The sequence below is a fragment of the Hemitrygon akajei genome, chromosome 6 (assembly GCF_048418815.1).
Source record: "Hemitrygon akajei chromosome 6, sHemAka1.3, whole genome shotgun sequence".
In the NCBI taxonomy this organism is placed as follows: Eukaryota; Metazoa; Chordata; class Chondrichthyes; order Myliobatiformes; family Dasyatidae; genus Hemitrygon; species Hemitrygon akajei.
Window position 1 is genome coordinate 97098020 of NC_133129.1, and position 18489 is coordinate 97116508.

The 18489-nt window shown below is 42.8% G+C and overlaps 1 protein-coding gene across 5 annotated transcripts in view; it reads right to left on the reverse strand.

The window, feature by feature from the left end:
* cntrob (centrobin, centrosomal BRCA2 interacting protein) overlaps positions 1 to 18489 on the reverse strand; it is a 93939-nt gene that overhangs the window by 55742 nt on the left and 19708 nt on the right. For all 5 annotated transcript variants that reach the window (XM_073048956.1, XM_073048958.1, XM_073048954.1 and 2 more), the window contains exon 5: positions 7725 to 7905. In XM_073048956.1, the coding sequence (XP_072905057.1) occupies positions 7725 to 7905 (181 nt within the window). The remainder of the gene's footprint in view (positions 1 to 7724; positions 7906 to 18489) is intronic.

The window sequence follows — 18489 nt, forward strand, 5'->3', positions numbered from 1 at the left end:
GTAAAGAAGATTAGTGGACAGATTGGCTTTCTAAATACAGCCGGCCTGCGGGTGAGAGAACCATGTGACTGGGGGGGGGGGGGGGGGGAGGTTCACATTTACCAGCAAGATCAGAGCAGGAGTTGCTGGCGGTGGGGGAAAGGGCAAGTCTGAGCAAGCAGAAAGGTGGAACAACACAAATATGGATCTTTCTGCCAGCTGCATCCATGGCATCCAATAAAACAGCCGTTCAGGTGAAAACCACATATGTAGCCTTGAAGATTATGGTTCTTCCTTATCCACAGATTTTTTAAATATTGCATTCACCTCTCTACTGGAAAGCAAGCTCCTGATTTCCACCTCTGCTTGGGTGGAAAAACCTTCCTTCACCCCTCTTCTAATTTGTCTACCAATTACTTAGAACAATACAGCACAGTTCAGGCCCTTCAGCCCAATCTAAACCTTCCTTCTTACATAGCCCTCCATTTTTCCATAATCCATGTGCCTATCTAAGAGTTTCTTAAATGCCCCTAATGTATCTGCCTCTACCACCACCCCTGGATCACACCCACCAACTCTCTATTTAAAGAACTTCCTGCTGACATTCCCCCTTATGCTCTCTTCCAATCACCTCAAACTTATGCTCCCTTGTAATTAGCCATTTCTGCCCTGGGGGAAAAGTCTTACCTTAAATATAAACCTCTACTTAATAGAGTCAGATTTAATGTCACTGGCATATGTCATGAAATTTGTTGTCTTTTGCAACTGCAGTACAATGTAATACATAATTATAGGGAAAATGAGAATTACATGAAATATGTATAAATAAAATACTGGTAGTTAAGTAAGTAGTGCAAAAATAGAAATAAAAAGTAGTGAGGTGGTGTTCATGGGTTCAATGTCCATTCAGAAATCTGATGGCAGAGGGGAAGAAGCTGTCCCTGAATCACTGAGTGTGTGTCTTCAGGCTTCTGTACCTCCTTCCTGATGGTAGCAATGAGAACAAGGCATGACCTGGGTGATGGGGGTCCTTAATGATGAATGCCTCTTATTGAAAGATCATTCCTTGACAATGTCCTGGATTCTACCAAGGCCCATGCTGGAGCTGACTAAGTTTACGACTCTCTGTAGCTTATTTTCATCCTGTGCAGTAGCCCCCACCCCACACCACCAGAATGTGATGCAGCCAGTTAGAATGCTCTCCACGTTAAAATGTACAGCAGAGCTGGGTTCTTTCAACTATGATGCCTATCAACACATCACATTTGCCTGCATTAGCCCATATCACCCTACTCCTTTCGTATCCAAGTACCTGTCCAAACACCTTTTAGAGGTCCTGATGAAGGGTCTCGGCCCGAAACATCGACAGTGCTTCTCCTTATAGATGCTGCCTGGCCTGCTGTGTTCCACTGGCATTTTGTGTGTGTTGTTTGAATTTCCAGCATCTGCAGAATTCCTCGTGTTTGACCTTTTAAACACAATTGTATCTAAGTCCACTACCTCCTCCTACAGCTTGTTCACCCTCTGTGTGGAAAATCTTACCCTTCAAATCCACTCTAACCATAAACCAGAGCCTGTCTAGTTTTAGTCTCTCATGCACTGAGAATATCTCTGCCATGTAAGAAGAATCCTTGGTTTCAATTTCGTAAATTTTTTGGTTTGAATAAGTTCATCTTATCAAGCCCTATAATATCTAACTTTTTTTTTTCAGCCCTCTTTTATGGATCAAGCTTTTGTTTTATGGAAAACAAAAGGTATAACATGTTTTCGTGATCTGTTTTTAGATGATAGCTTTATGTCCTTTGAACAGCTATCTAATAAATATAATTTACCTAAAACTCATTTTTTTAGATATTTGCAAGTTAGAAATTTTTTGAATAATAAGTTACAGTCTTTTCCGAAACTATGTCCATCCGACATTACGGAAAGAATTTTAGCTCTGAATCCTTGTCAGAAGGGTTTAGTAGCTGTCATTTATAATATATTCATGAAAATACAGCCAGAAGTATCAGAAAAAATTAAGAAGGAATGGGAAAAAGAACTTCATTGTCTTATGCCCACTGAGCAATGGGAGAAAATTTTACTATTAGTCAATTCATCTTCTATTTGTGCTAAACATGCCCTAATACAATTTAAGGTTGTACATAGAGCTCATATGTCTAAGGATAAACTTGCTCGATTTTATTCTTATGTTAATCCAACCTGTGACAGATGTCATTCTGATGTTGCTTCATTGACCCATATGTTTTGGTCTTGTCCTTGTTTGCAAAATTACTGGAAAGATATTTTCAGTATTATTTCAATAGTTCTGAATATCAATTTCCAACCGCATCCTACTACTGCAATTTTCGGTTTACCAATGGCGGATAATAGTCGTTTATCCCCCTCATCTCGACGAATGATGCATTTGTTACATTAATGGCTAGAAGATCTATTTTATTGAATTGGAAAGAAATTAATCCTCCAATTATATTTCAGTGGTTTTCTCAAACTATCTCTTGTTTGAGCTTAGAAAAAATTATTAGTGTTGTCTTTGATCCTTCAGTTAAATTTGAAGAAACTTGGAGACCATTTATTCAACATTTTCATATGTTAAATTGTCTTTTCCCAAACCTCTCTTTTATTATCCTTAATTATTTGGATGGAGGTTCGGAGTTATTGGCACTACTGTATATATTTGACATTATGCAATGGCCCATGTTGGTTAGTGTTTTTCTCTCTCTTTCGGTTTTTAAAAAAAATTTCTTTTGTTCATAAATACTATGAGTTTGGGAGGTTATTATATGTTGATTATCATATATTTGAATGTTTACTTAAACTATTAACTATGTGCTCTCAAACTCTCTGTATTCATGTTTCATTTATGTTTGCTTAAAAATTAATAAAAAGATTTAAAAAGAAAGAAAAGAAGAATCCTAGCTTTCTACTCCAGCCAAGACATTCAGTTTTATACATCTCAAATAAATCTCCCATCAATCTCTTTGCGAGGAAAACTAACCTGGACTTAGACAGCTTCTTCACGCAATTATTATGTTCCAGCCCTGGTAATTCCTCACGTTTCCTCTGCACCCACCTACATCAGCTCATCCTTGTAACATGGTGACAAGCATTGTTCACGACTCACACTGTGGCCAAAGTTATTGAAACCAGGTGTCCCTACTCTTATATTATGATCCTTTGTGGTAGAAAGACTCCAGTTTGGCATTGGAATTGGTTTATTATTGTCACATGTGCTGAGATACGGTGAAGAGCTTGTCTTGCACACTGTTCATACAGATCAAATTGTTACACAGTGCATTGAGCTAGAGTGAGTTAAAACAACAACATAGAATAAAGTGCAAAAGCTACTGAAAGAATGCAGTGCAGATGAAGTACACAATCATAATGAGGTAGATAATAGAGTCCATCCTGTCATCCAAGAGGTGTGTTCAAGAAAGGGATAGACACTGTCTATAAATGTAATAGATACATTTTAATTCCACATCCCATTCCCATTCTGATATGTCTATCCATGGCCTCCTCTACTGTCAAGATGAAGCTACACTCAGGTTGGAGGAACAACACCTTATATACTGGCTGGGTAGCCTCCAACCTAATGGCATGAACATTGACTTCTCTAACTTCCGTTAATGCCCCTCCTCCCCTTCTTACCCCATCCCTGATATATTTAGTTTTTTTCCCCCCTCCTTTTTTTCCCCTGCCCATCACTGCCTGTTCTCCATTTCCCTCTGGTGCTCCCCTCCCTCTTTCTTTCTCCCTAGGCCTCCTGTCCCATGATCCCCACCCTTCTCCAGTTCTGTTTCCCTTTTGCCAATCACCTTTCCGGCTCTCAGCCTCACCCCACCCTCTCTCCTATCATTTTGTATTTTCCTCTCCCCCTCCTACTTTCAAATCTCTTACTATCTTTCCTTTCAGTTAGTCCTGATGAAGGGTCTCGGCCCAAAACTTCGACAGCGCTTCTCCCTATAGATGCTGCCTGGCCTGCTGTGTTCCACCAGCATTTTGTGTGTGACGCTGTCCTGGAGCCTGGTGGTTTGTGCTTTCAGATTTTTGTATATTCTGCCCAATGGGAGAGAGGAGAGAGAATATCAGGGTGGGTGGGGTCTTTGATTATATTGGCTGCTTTACTAAGGCAGCGAGAATTGTAGTCAGAGTTATGGAGAGGAGACTGGTTTCTGTGATGTGCTGAGCCATGTTCATAACTCTCTACAGTTTCTTGTAATCATGTGCCGAACAGGTGCCACTCCAAGTCATTAGGCATCCAGAAAGAATGCTCTCTATGGTATGGTGCATCAATAAAAATTGGTGAGGGTCAACAGAAACATGCCTGAGGAAGTAGTGTCCGTGAGCTTTCTTGGCCTCACAATTTTTGCTGCAAGTCCTGATACAGGTTCTACATTACTTCCTCCAAATGCAAACCCTGGGCTTCTGCCCTGATCACCAGACTGACCTTTGAATTTCACAAAAATTCAAGCCCTTGGACAAGCCCTTCCTTAAAACACATTTCCACATTGTTGCCCAACCCCAACTCAAGGCACCAGCCATTTCTGATGCAAATGAGAGTCACCATGAGTGACATCACATCATGAACTAATTCCTCTCTCTCCAGCCCTTGTCAGTTTGCAACCCAACTTGCTGATGATCAAATTCAAAGTCATGGTGGGCCCCATAACCTTAGATGGAGGAAGATCTTCTGATCAACAATACCACACCCATAGCTGATCAGAAATCTGAGTGAACACCCTAAAACCCCACGAAAGGTCTCCTGGCACAGGAACCTACACTTTGCATCCAAGGCTTTAGAAAGGTCCAGACAATCTTGCTTGCTGACCCCAGCAAGCAAAAAACAACTACCACCCAGGAACAGAAGTGACGAGGTTCAGCAGATAGCTCACCAACAGTGATATTTTATTGCCACCATTGGCTGTTGGGACTTTAGCAAACTGGGTCCCAAGTGTTGGGAATCCCTTCCCCAAACCTCTCTTTCCTCATTTGAGACTCTGCATGAAGGCTGGTCTCCTGATATCTCCATACACATTGAACTCTAGTTCAATAATGCAGGAGGAACTCAGCGGGTCAGGCAGTATCTGTGGAGGGAAATAGACAGATTTCAGGTTGAGACCCTTCATCTGGACTTGTTGCAGAAACTGAGGGACCTGGCTGAAGTGAACAGTAAGAACCAATTGTCCTTAGAATCAAAGCACAGATAGGGTAGGTGGAATCTTCTTCCAGAGCAAGGCAGTCCATAAGCAGAGAGCACAGGTTTAAAGGAGAGAGAAGTTGTTCAAAGGGGATTTGAAGGATAAGTTTCCACAAGGAGTGGCCCAGATGAAGGGTCTCAACCCAAAATGTCAACAGTCCATTTCCCTCCACAGATGCTGCCTAACCTACTGAGTTCCTCCAGCAGTTCATCATCAAACGTTCATCAATGTGCATGGAGATATCAGGAGTCCAGGCTTTAAGCAGAGTCTCAGAGGAGGAAAAAGAGGTTTGGGGAAGGAATTTATTGTTGTCACAGGTATAAATGCAATGAAAATTAGCTTTTTGTAGCCACAACAGTGCAGTATGTTGCAAGACAAACCCAAGTGCACATAAATTTAAATAGACATAAATTACACTAAACTTATAAGTCTACAAAGTAAACAATTAAATAAACATAACATGGTTCTTCCAGCAGTTTGTTCTTTTTTTACTCCAGATTTCAGCAACTGTAGTCTTAAGAACATTAGAAAAAGGAGCAGGAGTCGGCCATCTGGCAGATCGAAACTGCTCTGCCATTCCATGTCTGATCTGGCTGTGGACTCAGCTCTATCTACCCGCCTTTTCCCCCTCACCCTTAATTCCCCTGCTATGCAAAAAAATCAATCTAATTGTATCTAAACTATATGTAATGAAGTACCCTCTACTGCTTCCCAGGGTATAGAATTCCACAGATTCACTACTCTCTGGAAAAAGCAGTTACTCCTCATCTGTTCTAAATCTATTCCACTGAATCTTGAGGCTATGTTCCCTAGCTCTAGTCTCATCTACCAGTGAAACCAACTTTCCTGTCCCCATCTTATTTATCCCTTTCATAATTTTACATGTTTCTATAAGATACCCTCTCTCACGAACTCCAGTGAGTATAGCCCCAATTGTTCTTCATAGTTAGCCTCCTCATATCTGGAATCAGCCTAGTGAACCTTCTGTACAATGCCTCCAAAGCCAGTATGTCTCTCTTCAGGAAGGAGACCAGAACTGCACACAATACTCCAGATACGGCCTCATTAATACAATTGCATCATAACCTCCCCGGTCTTAAATTAAATTCCTCCAGCAATGAAAGCCAACATCCCATTTGCCTGCTGATATTTTGTTGCACCTACAAGCAAATCTTTTGCGCACTCCCAAGTTCCTCTGCACAGTGCCTTGGGGATCTGTTCTGGAACCCTTTCTCTTTGTGATTTTTATAAATGACTTGGATGAAGAAGTGGAGGGATGGGTTAGTAAATTTACTATGACACAAAGGTTGGAGGTGTTGTGGATAGTGTGGAGGGACATCAGAGGTTACAGCAGAACATCGATAGGATGCAAAAGTGGACTGAGAAGTGGCAGATGGAGTTCAACCCAGATAAGTGTGAGGTGGTTCATTTTGGTAGGTCAAATATGATGGCAGAATATAGTATAAATGGTAAAACTTGGTAGTGTGGAGGATCAGAGTGATCTTGGGGTCCGAGTCCATAGCACACTCAAAGATGCTGCGCAGGTTGACTGTGTGCTTAAGAAGGCATACAGTGTATTGGCCTTCATCAACCGTGGGATTGAGTTTAGGAGCCAGGAGGTAATATTACAGCTATGTAGGATCCTGGTCAGACCCCACTTGGAGTACTGTGCTCAGTTCTGGTTGCCTCACTACAGGAAGAATGTGGAAACCATAGAAAGGGTGCAGAGGAGATTTACAGGGATGTTGCCTGGATTGGGGAGCATGCCTTACGAGAATAGGTTGAGTGAACTTGGCCTTTTCTCCTTGGAGTGACGGAGGATGAGAGGTGACCTGATAGAGGTGTATAAGATGATGAGAGGCATTGATCATATGGATAGTCAGAGACTTTTTCCGCAGGGGTAAATGGCTAACACAAGAGGGCACAGTTTTAGTGTGCTTGGAATAGATACAGTGGAGATGTCAGGGGTAAGTTTTTTATGCAGAGAGTGGTGAGTGCATGAAATGGGCTACCGGCAACGGTGGTGGAGGCAGATACAATAGGGTTTTTTCAGTGACTCCTGGATAGGTACGTGGAGCTTAGAAAAATAGAGGGCTATGGGTAACCCTAGGTAATTTCTAAAGTAAGTACATGTTCGGTAGAACATTGTGGGCCAAAGGGCCTGTATTGTGCTGTAGGTTTTCTATGTTTCTATAAATAATAATCTGACCTTTCATATTTCCTTAAAAGTGGATGATCTCCATCTGCCAAACCCCTGCCCACTCACTTAAGCTATCTATATCTCTCTGCAAACTCTCTCCAGTTTGTTTTTCCACTCAATTTAGTATCATCAGCAAACTTAGATACACCACACTTGGTCCCTTCATCCAAATGGTCGATGTTTGATGTCATTTGTGTCTGCTTTGACGAACTTCCATAGAGGCACAGTGGACAGTATCCTAACTTGTTTTGGGTTGTTTCGCCAGATCGGATGAGCTGTTGAAGTGAAAAGTGCTGTGAATTAGAAATCAGGCTTTTTGGGTACAAGGGGGCACCATTCCTTACCTTTCTCCTCGTGCGCTCTTTGTCAAGGGTGTCCTTCAGGATCTGATACTCATAGAGTGAAGACTCAGCCACTGGCCCTGCCCCAAGCCGCATCCGGGAATACCGGGGAAAGAGAGTAGCTTCGTCCAATCCCAGCATGGGTCCCGGCGGGGACACTGATATCTCCTGAAACGGTTTGGCACTGCAGTGGCAAAACAGGTGGGTCAAGGTCACTGACTATAAACCAGCCGAACCAAAGATTGGATTGAGAGGTAAATTACAAAGGAGTTTCCCACTGTACCTCGACACCGAACATAACCTTATGGAGGTTCATAAAATTTTGAGGGACAGAGATAGTCAAAGAGTTCTTTTTCCAAGTGCAGGGACTAGAAGATAAAGGTGAAATGGGATCAGAGGTGTAAGTTTTCACACAGAGAATGTCTGAAATAAGCTGCCAAAGGAAGATAGAGAAAGAAGGTATATTAAGTTAAAAAGACAGAAACAATTGCAATGCTTAAAAGGCATTTGGATAGGAAAAGTGTGGAGAGATACAGTCATAATTTAGACAACTAGGATTAGTATGTGCACTGCTGGACCCTGATGCTTTTGCCATCCAAAGGCTATTTGGAAGTCAAGGAGGCATAAAAGTTATTGCTTAGCAATTTTATTAAATGTTACAAGAATGGAAAACAAAGCTAAAGGAGCAGAGAGAACAAGGAAAAGACGAAGGAAAAAGCAGCCAAGGTCATCTCATACTCAGACTAGAGATAACACAAATTCCAGTTACAACAATTAACCTACCAAATAACCAGATCCTGGTGGTGTGACACCTGCCACTGAAAACTAAGAAGTTTCTAGAAAAGGAAGTGCCTAGCCAGGCTGAGGGCAGATCTGAAAGAGGTTTATAAGATTATGAGATTCAGAGAAGAGTGGATGAACAGTATCTGTTTCCCAGGGTTGAAATGTATAATATCAGAGGGCATCCATTGAAGATGAGAAGGGATAGACTCAAAGGGGATGCCTTTAACTCAGAGAGTGGTGGATGCCTGGAATGCGTTGCCTGGTATGGTGGTAGAGGAAAATATATTAGCAGCTTTTAGGAGACGTTTGGATAGCCACACGGATGTGAGGACGACAGAGGGATATGGACATGGTGTAGGTAGGAAGGATTAGTGTTTGGGTGTGTTTGATTTGCTTTTCAGCTAGTTCATTGTGGGCCTGTTCCTGTGCTGCACTCTTCCACGTCTATGTTAAAAATACAGAAAACACTGTACCATAATGACTGGAAAATTCACTGAGCAATTACATGGATATTGGTGATGAAATAAAAATATAAGAAAATATAGGAAAGTTAAAATACAAGGAAAATAACAATTCTACAAATTAATCCAACAATGGACTTCACAGTCAGTATGGACAAGGTGGGCCAGAGGGTTTGCCACTATGCTAAACAGTTCTATGATTTCAACGTGGACCTCACAGGCTTCGTATATTAGTGGTTCCCTTGGGTCTTCCACCAAGGCCACTCCTCAGGTAGCCCATGGGAAAAGTAGCTTACATGGATGACTGGGTCAACTGTTAGCCATTTTCCTCACTAGGTACCTCCCCGTGTTTATGCCACCCGCAGACATTCACGAGAACTTTAAGCAGACACCACTGTCCTTTGGGACAAAAATAATGGGTTTGAGTCCTATTCCAGGCTGACTCTGGAGGACAGCAGTGACTCAGGGCAGTACTATCAGCAACTCCATCAGAGTATACTGACTCCAGGTGGGTGGAGAATGTCTTAAAGACACAGCGGGGAAAACAGGGAGCTCAACACCTTGCCTGCCTCTCCAGTATCCAGATGATCAGGTCAATCTCCTCCATGGATTGTCACGTTGCGGTGGAGAAGCTTGTGTGGTCTTGAGATCCCAAGAGCGTTGCCGTCTGGAGCTATGCTCCTGGTAGGGTCACCCATGGTGGTAAGATCAAAGGTGAGGTCCCTGACAAAGAACAATCCAACCACAACCTCAACGGTGGAACAGGCGGATGAAGTTACTTCAAACTCAACAGCTGTGAAAGCGGATGAAGGCTGCAACAAATCCATCAGCTCCAATCATCGTGGTTTCCATCCCACTACAATCAGTTCGTTGCTTTGTTAAGTATCGTGTGCTTCTTGGAGTGCAACATCAAGTTAAACAAATACACGCACAGGCGACTTCACTCTGTGGGCCATTTCAAGTCTTTTGGCGATTGGGAGAGGGCAACGGGAGAATGCAATTTGATGGCTCAAAGCTCCTAGTCAAGAACCTACACAAAAGTGGTGAATACTTTATTCAGTCACTCAACTTTTGGACAGAAGCAGGGAAGTTGTTCAGCAGCAGTAGTCACATCTGAGCAGCTCTATTCAGGATCCACTCTGCTCACCCTGAACTGGGAAGGGGCTAGAAAAGGTGCCCTAAAAATAGTCTGCTTTACCCCATCCTGTCTGGAAAGCCGCATCCAAAGGGATCACCATCATGCAGTCGAAAAACATCGAGAAGTGAAACTATGAAATTTGGAACTTGGAATATACGAACTCTGATGGATAACCCAAACTCAGACCGACCAGAGCGGAGAACTGCCTTTGTTGCCCGGGAACTCCAAAAATTCAACTTTGACATTGTTGCTCTGAGTGAGATCCGCAGAGCTGGAGAAGGGCAACTAAAGGAAAAGCAAGGTCAATACACCTTTTCTGGAAAGGACTTGATCCTGAACAACCGTGGATCCACGGAGTAGGTTTTGCCATCTGAAACAGCCTACTTCAGAAGCTGACAGAGCAACCACTGGGAATCAATGGATGTCTCATGACTCTGAGAATCCAGCTCATCAAGAACCGACACACCACCATCATCAGCGCCTATGCTCCAACTCTGGAATGTGAAGATGAAGTAAAGATGAACTTCTACGCCCAACTTGACGAAGTCCTTTCCTCTGTTCCCAACAACGACAAGATCATTCTCTTGGGAGACTTGTAAGGGTTTGTTCTTTTATGTTAATGTTAAGGCTAATAAAATGGCTTCTTTGTTATGTTAAAATTAAAAATGCTTCTTTGTTATGTTAACTGCAGAGAAAGTGCTTTTCTCTCGCAGCTTGTTTGGGTTATAATTACTGATAACGAGAATTGTATTCATTTGTTAACCAATTGGGATAGATGTTATTCTTTCTGGTGGGTCTGTAAGCTATTGTTTCGTGGGCTTTGGGGAAAAGGCACGATGGGGTGAGAGAGAGGAGACACTATACTGTAAGATGGGTGATGGAACAGACCCTGGGCGGAAGTCCAAGGCCCAGGGTCTTTGGTGAGGAGAGGAGATGAGGACGAGGACAGATTTGTGTGGAGCGTCTGGTCGACCACCGTTGTTGGTCCGAGGTGGCGGGTCGAGGAGGTCTGAGGGTATCGAATGGTGGCAAGAAGACTTCATTAACTGAGCTCCAATGGTAGTGCATGAAGTAGTTGGACTTTGATAAGTTTGGCGCTTTTTACTTTTCCTTTTATATTATATCTCTATTAAGTACATAGTTCCAGTAAGATCTATAAAGTGTAATCATTTAATGGCATATGGTGTACTGTCTGTTATTTGGCGAGGTGGGGACATCACACAGCATCTACACAAGCTGATTACTCAGTTTGGCGGGGCTAAAGGCTGCTCCCCCTAGACGGCAGCATGCTGAGCGAGCCTGAGGCTTACCGGGGGCTACATTGTGGAGTCTCATCCGGGATTGAATTCTGTGGAAGCTGTGTGATCGCCCTCTTTAAATTATGCATGCTGCAGGGACGGAAAGCTGGTGTGCCTCTGTGGAATTGCTGGTTATCACTGCATGCGTGTTGGGTGGGGTGGCAGTTGGTACCCTGGGGGTCGTTGTTCAAGTTCAGACTAGCGCTGACGACATGATAGTGGGACCATAGGCTGTCCATACTGTTAGAAGAGAGAGGAAAGACAGGTCGGAATGTTCCAGCTATGGTAGACTCTGCCTGGTTGTTGGAATAATGTCCAGCCCTAAAGGGGCAGAGGCATGGGCAGAGCGGACCTCTCAGTTGTTTGGTGAGTGACAATGTTTGGCTGTGGGAAAGCAACAGGGATTGGTAGGAAGTTTGAGTAGGCAGGCTGGTGACGTTGTCAGAACTGTCAGATCCAATTACCTCGAAGTGACAGCTGCCAGTTATCTGAAAGCAGGGGAAAATGCGTTTGGTTTGACTGGAAGTCAAATGCCATAGCTGGAGGGCTTACCATATCTGTGGCAGGAGATTGGTGGGAAGTTTTCAGGGTATCCTCTCTGGCTAGGGAGGGTCAGATAAATTGTTTGCGGTGCCAGGGAGTTCAGTCAAGGGGATCAGCCCCTCCCTCAGTTGTTCAGCTGATCAGAGAGGTGTCAGGAAACTTAGAGGAGGCCCAGTGGGGGAACTGCTTGGGGTCTCTGGGAGCAAGTTCCCAGCAATGTATCAAGGAACTCCTGAAAGGAACAGACCCTATTCCTGAAGGCTTAGAGGGACCACGCACTCGGGTGTCATTACGGATAGATGGTAGCTACGCTAAAGCCCTCCTCGACACCGGGGCACAGGTCAAGTTGCTATACAGTTCGTTTTACAACCAGTATTTGAAGCATTTACCCTCATCAACATTGAGGGCAACTGGAGATTTAGGTTACCAGTGCTAGTGATTATCCAGACGACGGTTATTGGTCAGTGAAACTGGAGTCCTTGGAGGCCAATTTGGGGGTGACTGAGGTTCGTGAATCGTTAATGCTGATGTGTCCGGATACTGTCGAGACGGGCAGCATTTTGATTCTGGAGGGGACCAACACATACAGGAGGCACATGGGGGCCTGCCAGGAGGAGGCGTGTGAGAGCTGTTTGGCGGCAGTGTCTGTGCACCCAGTGTTTCAAGCTGCTTGTGAGGACGTGTGTAGCAGCATTGGGCTGGTACTCAATTTAAACAAGAGCCAGTGGTGGTATGGCCTGGGGGAAGTATCTGAGGGTGAGTCCCTCCTAGTGGACACTCCAAAATACCACAAGGGAGGGGAGTTGACCGCTGAAGACACCTCGGTGAGAGAGAGGTCGCGGCGACTGGCCCCTGCAGTCGTGGAAGACATAGGCAGCGTGTGTGTGGTTATAGGGCTCTGAACAGGCGCACTGTCATTGACCAGAATACAGTCCTGAGGGCCGAAGAGGCAATGGTCTGTCTGAGTGGTGCAAAGTGGTTTAAGGTGCTGGATCTGAGGAGTGGATGTTGCCAGATCCCAATGAGTGAGGCCAACAAGGAGAAGATGGCCGTTATAGGTCCTCTAGGATTCTTCCGGTCCGAAAAGATGCCACAGGGCACATCTGGAGCCCTTGCAACCTTCCCGCGGGGCATGGGGAAGACCATGGGGGAATGTGGAGGTGTTTGGAGTTTTGGCGTATGTGGATGATCGCCAATGGTTTGGATTCACCTTGGGGGACTATAATGCGAGGCGAGTGCCGGAGCCCGGGCGACAAAGAATTAATGAAGTGGAAAACCTGAAAGTTGACCTGGAAGAAGTCATTAGGAAGAAAAAGCTGGAGATAAGTTCAGTGAACACTAAACTGGAGGCTGACCAATCTTTAACGGCTGCTTTTCAGGTCAGGGTGCAAGAAGCTGGTGGAGTAACTGCGTTCCAGATGGAGATGAACATGAAGCAGAAGTCAGAACTGCTGAGACTGTGGTGAGAGTTGGAGAAGTCAGAGAAGAATCTGATGTCTCGATTGCAGGAGGCTGAAGAGGCTGCAGAGGCAGTCCAGGCCAAGTGCTTCAGTTTGGAGAAAATCAAACAGCAGCTACCGATTGCGGAAATGAGGAAGAATACGGATTCGAAGGATGACTGGATGTGTGGTACCTGTTGCCTTTTGCTAACTTCCCCTTGATTGAGGAAGAGACCTTTGGCCCTTCTCCCACTAGGTCAGGTGTTGTGGGCAGCCTGGGTTAGTGCAGGACTCTGAAGGAAAGAAGCGGGGCCCTGGACATGAGACAGGGGCCTCCGAGTTGCAGTGGGGGCATGAGTGAGAGAGGAGTTGGCAAGCAGACCCGAGGTATCCTCAGTTGTGTCCAAGCCTGAAGGGTTTAGGTGAGGGGGTATGGAGGTCTCGGAGGGTTAGGAAACTCCCAGATAGGTTGGCTTATGTAGCACCTGAGGAACTACTGGTCTGAGGAACCAGGCCTACTGTTTGAGGAGCAATGTCACTGTTGTGCCTGGATTGGGTTTTGTCTGCAGGAAGGGTTGGCGAGTTATTTAGCAGTCATGAGGACATGACTAAATTTGGTGGGTGGAGTGTGTAAGGGGTTTCTACTTTTATGTTACTGTTAAGGCTTCTTTATTATGGTAACTGGTGAGAGAGTGCTTTCTCTCGTACTTGGTTGGGTTATAATTACTGATAATGAGAATTGTATTCATTTGTTAACCAATTGGGATAGATGTTATTCTTTCTTGTGGGTCTGTAAGCTATTGTTTCGCAGGCTTTGGGGAAAAGGCACAATGAGGTGAGAGAGAGGAGACACGATACAGTAAGCTGGGCGACAGAACAGACCCCAGGTGGGAGTCCGAGGCCCAGGATCTTCGGCAAGGAGAGGAGACGAGGACAGATTTGTGTGGAGCATCTGGTTGACCACCATTGTTGGTCCCAGGCAGCGGGTTGAGGAGGTCAGAGGGGATCGAATAGTTGCAAGAAGACTTTGTTAACCGAGCTCCAACAGTTGTGCATGAAGTGGTTGAACTTTGATAAGTTTGGCGCCTTTTATTTTTCCTTTTATATTTTATCTCTATTAAGTACATATAAGATCTACAAAGTGTAATCATTTAATCGCATATAGTGTACTGTCTGTTATTTGGCGTGGTGGGGACATCACACAGCATCTACACAAGCTGATTACCCAGTTTGGTGGGGCCGAAGGCTGCTCCCCCTAGACAGAAGCAAGCTGTGCGAGCCTGAGGCTTACCAGGGGGGCTACAGACTTCAATGCCAGAGTTGGGAAAGATCATAGTCTCTGGACTGGAATAATAAGCAAGGAAGGAGTTGGCAAGGTCAACGCCAATGGAACACTCCTTCTCACCAAATGTGCTGAACACAACCTGGTGATTACAAACACCCTATTTGGCCAGAAAAACAGGCACAAAGCCTCCTGATAACATACACACTCCAAACACTGGCACCTCATTGACTACATCATCATACGATCTCGGGACCAACAAGATGTACTGATAACAAGAGCTGTTACTGGTGCCAACGAGTGCTGGACAGACCATCAACTCATCTCGTCCACCATGAGAATGAAGATTCGGCCCAAAAGGAAACACCAAAATCAGAACACTATTAAGAAATTCAATGTTGACATCTCTCAAGACATCAACCATGTACAGAAGTTCCAACAAAATCTTCAAGAACAACTGCCTCAACAAATCCCACCATCTGTAGAACACTGGAAACAATTGAAGAACGCTATCATCACATCCTGCAAAGAAACAATTGGGTTCAAGATGATAAAACATCAGGATTGGTTCGATGATAACGAGAAACTACTCCAACAACTCATCGACAAAAAGAGAAAAGCTTTCACTACCTTACAAAATGACCAACAATCGGCTACCAAAAGGAAACACTATCAGGAATGCAAGGCTGCAGTCCAGAAGAGCACTGGAAACCTGAAAAAACAACGGTGGAGGAAGAAAGATCAGGAAATCCAACAACTAGCAGAATCCAACAACACTCCACAGGCTTCTTCAACGCAACAAAGCTAGTTTTGGCCCATCCATTCATCGTCAAGCCCTTCTCAAAAGCAAAGATGGTTCACCCATCCTGAAGAACAATGCTGACATCAATTCTAGACGGAGGGAGCACTTTGAAGATCTTCTAAATCAAACCGTCTCATTTGACAGGAATGTGATTAACAACATTCCAAAACAGCCCATTGACAACTCCCTAAGTAAAATACCAACACTTGAAGAAGTCAAGGAAGCCATCAAAACCTCGAAAAACAACAAGGCCATTGGACTCGATGTAATAGCAGCCGAGGTCTACAAAATTGGAGGTAACCTGCTTCATTATCAACTGCATCAACTTCTCATCAAGATCTGGATAAATGAAGACGTACCAGCAGACTTTAAAGACTCAACAATTGTTACCATCTACAAAAGGAAAGGTGATCGATCCAAATACAGAAACTATCATGGAATTTCCCTGTTAGCAACAGCAGGAAAGATCCTCACCCACATCATGAACAACCGGCTCAAGTCTTTAGCCGAGAAGATCCTTCCGGAGACACAAGCCGGTTTTAGACCATCACATGGAGCAATCGACATGATCTTCACAATGCGACAACTACAAGAAAAATGTCGTGAACAACTTCAACCTTTGTACATGGCATTTATCAACCTCACCAAAGCCTTTGACTCGGTATTGAGGGAACTCCTGTGGGATGTTCTATCCACCTATCGATGCCCTGAAAAGTACATTCGAATCCTGAGACTCCTCCACGAAGGCATGCTTGCCACAGTCATGGTCAGCAACAGTAACTGTGAGCCTTTTCAAGTTAGATCAGGAGTAAAACAGGGATGCGTGATTGCCCCAGCTTTGTTCACCATCTTCACTGCGACAATCATCCACATTATCAAGGACAACCTACCCCCAGGAATCAAAATTGTCTACAGAACAGATGGCAGACTTTTCAATCTTGCCCGTCTCAAGTCCAAAAACAATACATCCACGAGTTCCCTCATCGAGTTCCAATACGCAGATGACAACAGTGTTGCAGCTCTTTCAGAAAACCACCTACAACAGATACTTGGACTTACCATCAATTCCAAGAAGACTCAGATCATCTACCAACCGTCACCAACTGAGACAAATCGGATTGAACCATCAATTCAACTTGGCGAAATAACCCTGGAAAACGTGGACCACTTTACATATCTTGGAAGTCACCTCTCCTCCAAAGTCAACCTTAATGACGAGATCCAACACCGTCTTAAATGCGCTGGAACAGCTTTTGGACATCTCCGAACAACAGTCTTTCATGATCATGACATCTTTTTAAAAAAAACTTTTCTATAATTACAGAAAGAAAAAAAAAATACCCTTCCCCCTCCCCTTAGCCCCTCCCCCTAACATCCCTACAGAAAAAAAAGAAAGAAAGAAAGAAAGAGTGCCTGGATATCAGAAGATCCCCACATACTCCACGGAGTTCGTAATAACTTTAGTATATATATTTATTTCTTTCCCCAAATAACCAATTATTTTATCTTCAGAGCACCTATATATTTAATCCTGTCTTTTGTAAATAAGGGCGCCAAATTTTCAAAAATGTTTCATATTTATCTCTTAAATTATGAGTAATTTTTTCAAGTGGAATACAGCTGGAAATTTCATTCTTCCAACGATCTATACTTAAGTATGCATCCGATTTCCAAGTAACTGCAATAGCCTTTTTGGCTACTGCCAGTGCAATTTTTATGAATTCTTTCTGATATTTATTCAATTTGGGTTTCGATTTTATCCCTTCAATATCGCCTAATAAAAATAATATTGGATTATGTGGACGATGTGTTCCAATAAAACTCTTAAATTTGTCCAAAAAGGTTGAATTTTAGAACAAGACCAAGTAGAATATAAGAAAGTACCGATTTCTTGGTTACATCGGAAACACTGATCAGATAAATTTGGATTTAATTTATTTATTTTTTGTGGTGTAATATATAATTGATGTAAAAAATTATATTGCACTAATCTTAACCGGACATTTATTGTATTTGTCATACTATCAAGACATAATCTTGACCAATTTGTTTCTTCAATTTTAATATTCAAGTCACTTTCCCATTTTTGTCTTGACTTATGGACTCCTTGTTTAATTGCCTGTTTTTGAATCAAGCTATACATACAAGAAATAAATTTTTTAGTTTTTCCTTTTTGAATTAAAGTTTCTATTTCATTAGATTTCAGCAATAACACTGTTTGACCTAATTTTTCTCTTAAATAAGCCCTTAATTGGAAGTAACAAAAAAGTGTTGTTTGATACTTTATATTTATTCTTTAATTGATCAAATGACATTAATATACCTCCTTCAAAACAATCTCCTATATATCTAATCCCTTTTTGAATCCAATTATATAAAAGTTTATTATCCATTGTAACAGGAATAAGTCTATTTTGAATTAAAGATCTCTTTGCTAATAAAAATTTCTTTGTCTCATCATCAACATTTATCTTATTCCATAAGTCAATCAGATGTTTTAATATAGGAGATTCTTTCTTTTCCCATATCCATTTAGATTCCCATTTATATATAAAATCTTCTGGTGTATTTTCTCCTATTTTATCTAGTTCTATTCTAATCCATGCCGGTCTGTCTTTCTCAAAAAAAGATGCAATAAATCTAAGTTGATTTGCTTTATAATAATTCTTAAAATTTGGAAGTTGTAACCCTCCTAGATCAAATTTCCATGTCAATTTTTCCAACGATATTCTTGACATCTTACCTTTCCAAAGAAACTTCCTCACATATTTATTTAACTCTTGAAAAAACTTCTGAGGTAGTTGTATTGGTAGTGATTGAAATAAGTATTGTAGTCTAGGGAATATATTCATTTTTACGGTATTTATTCTACGGTATTTATCGGTAATATCATCCATTTATCAAGATCTTCTTGAATTTTTTTCCAATAATGATAAGTAATTTAATTTATGTAAGTTCTTTATATCATTATCAACTCTTATACCTAAATATTTTATACCATTTGCCGGCCATCTAAATTGAG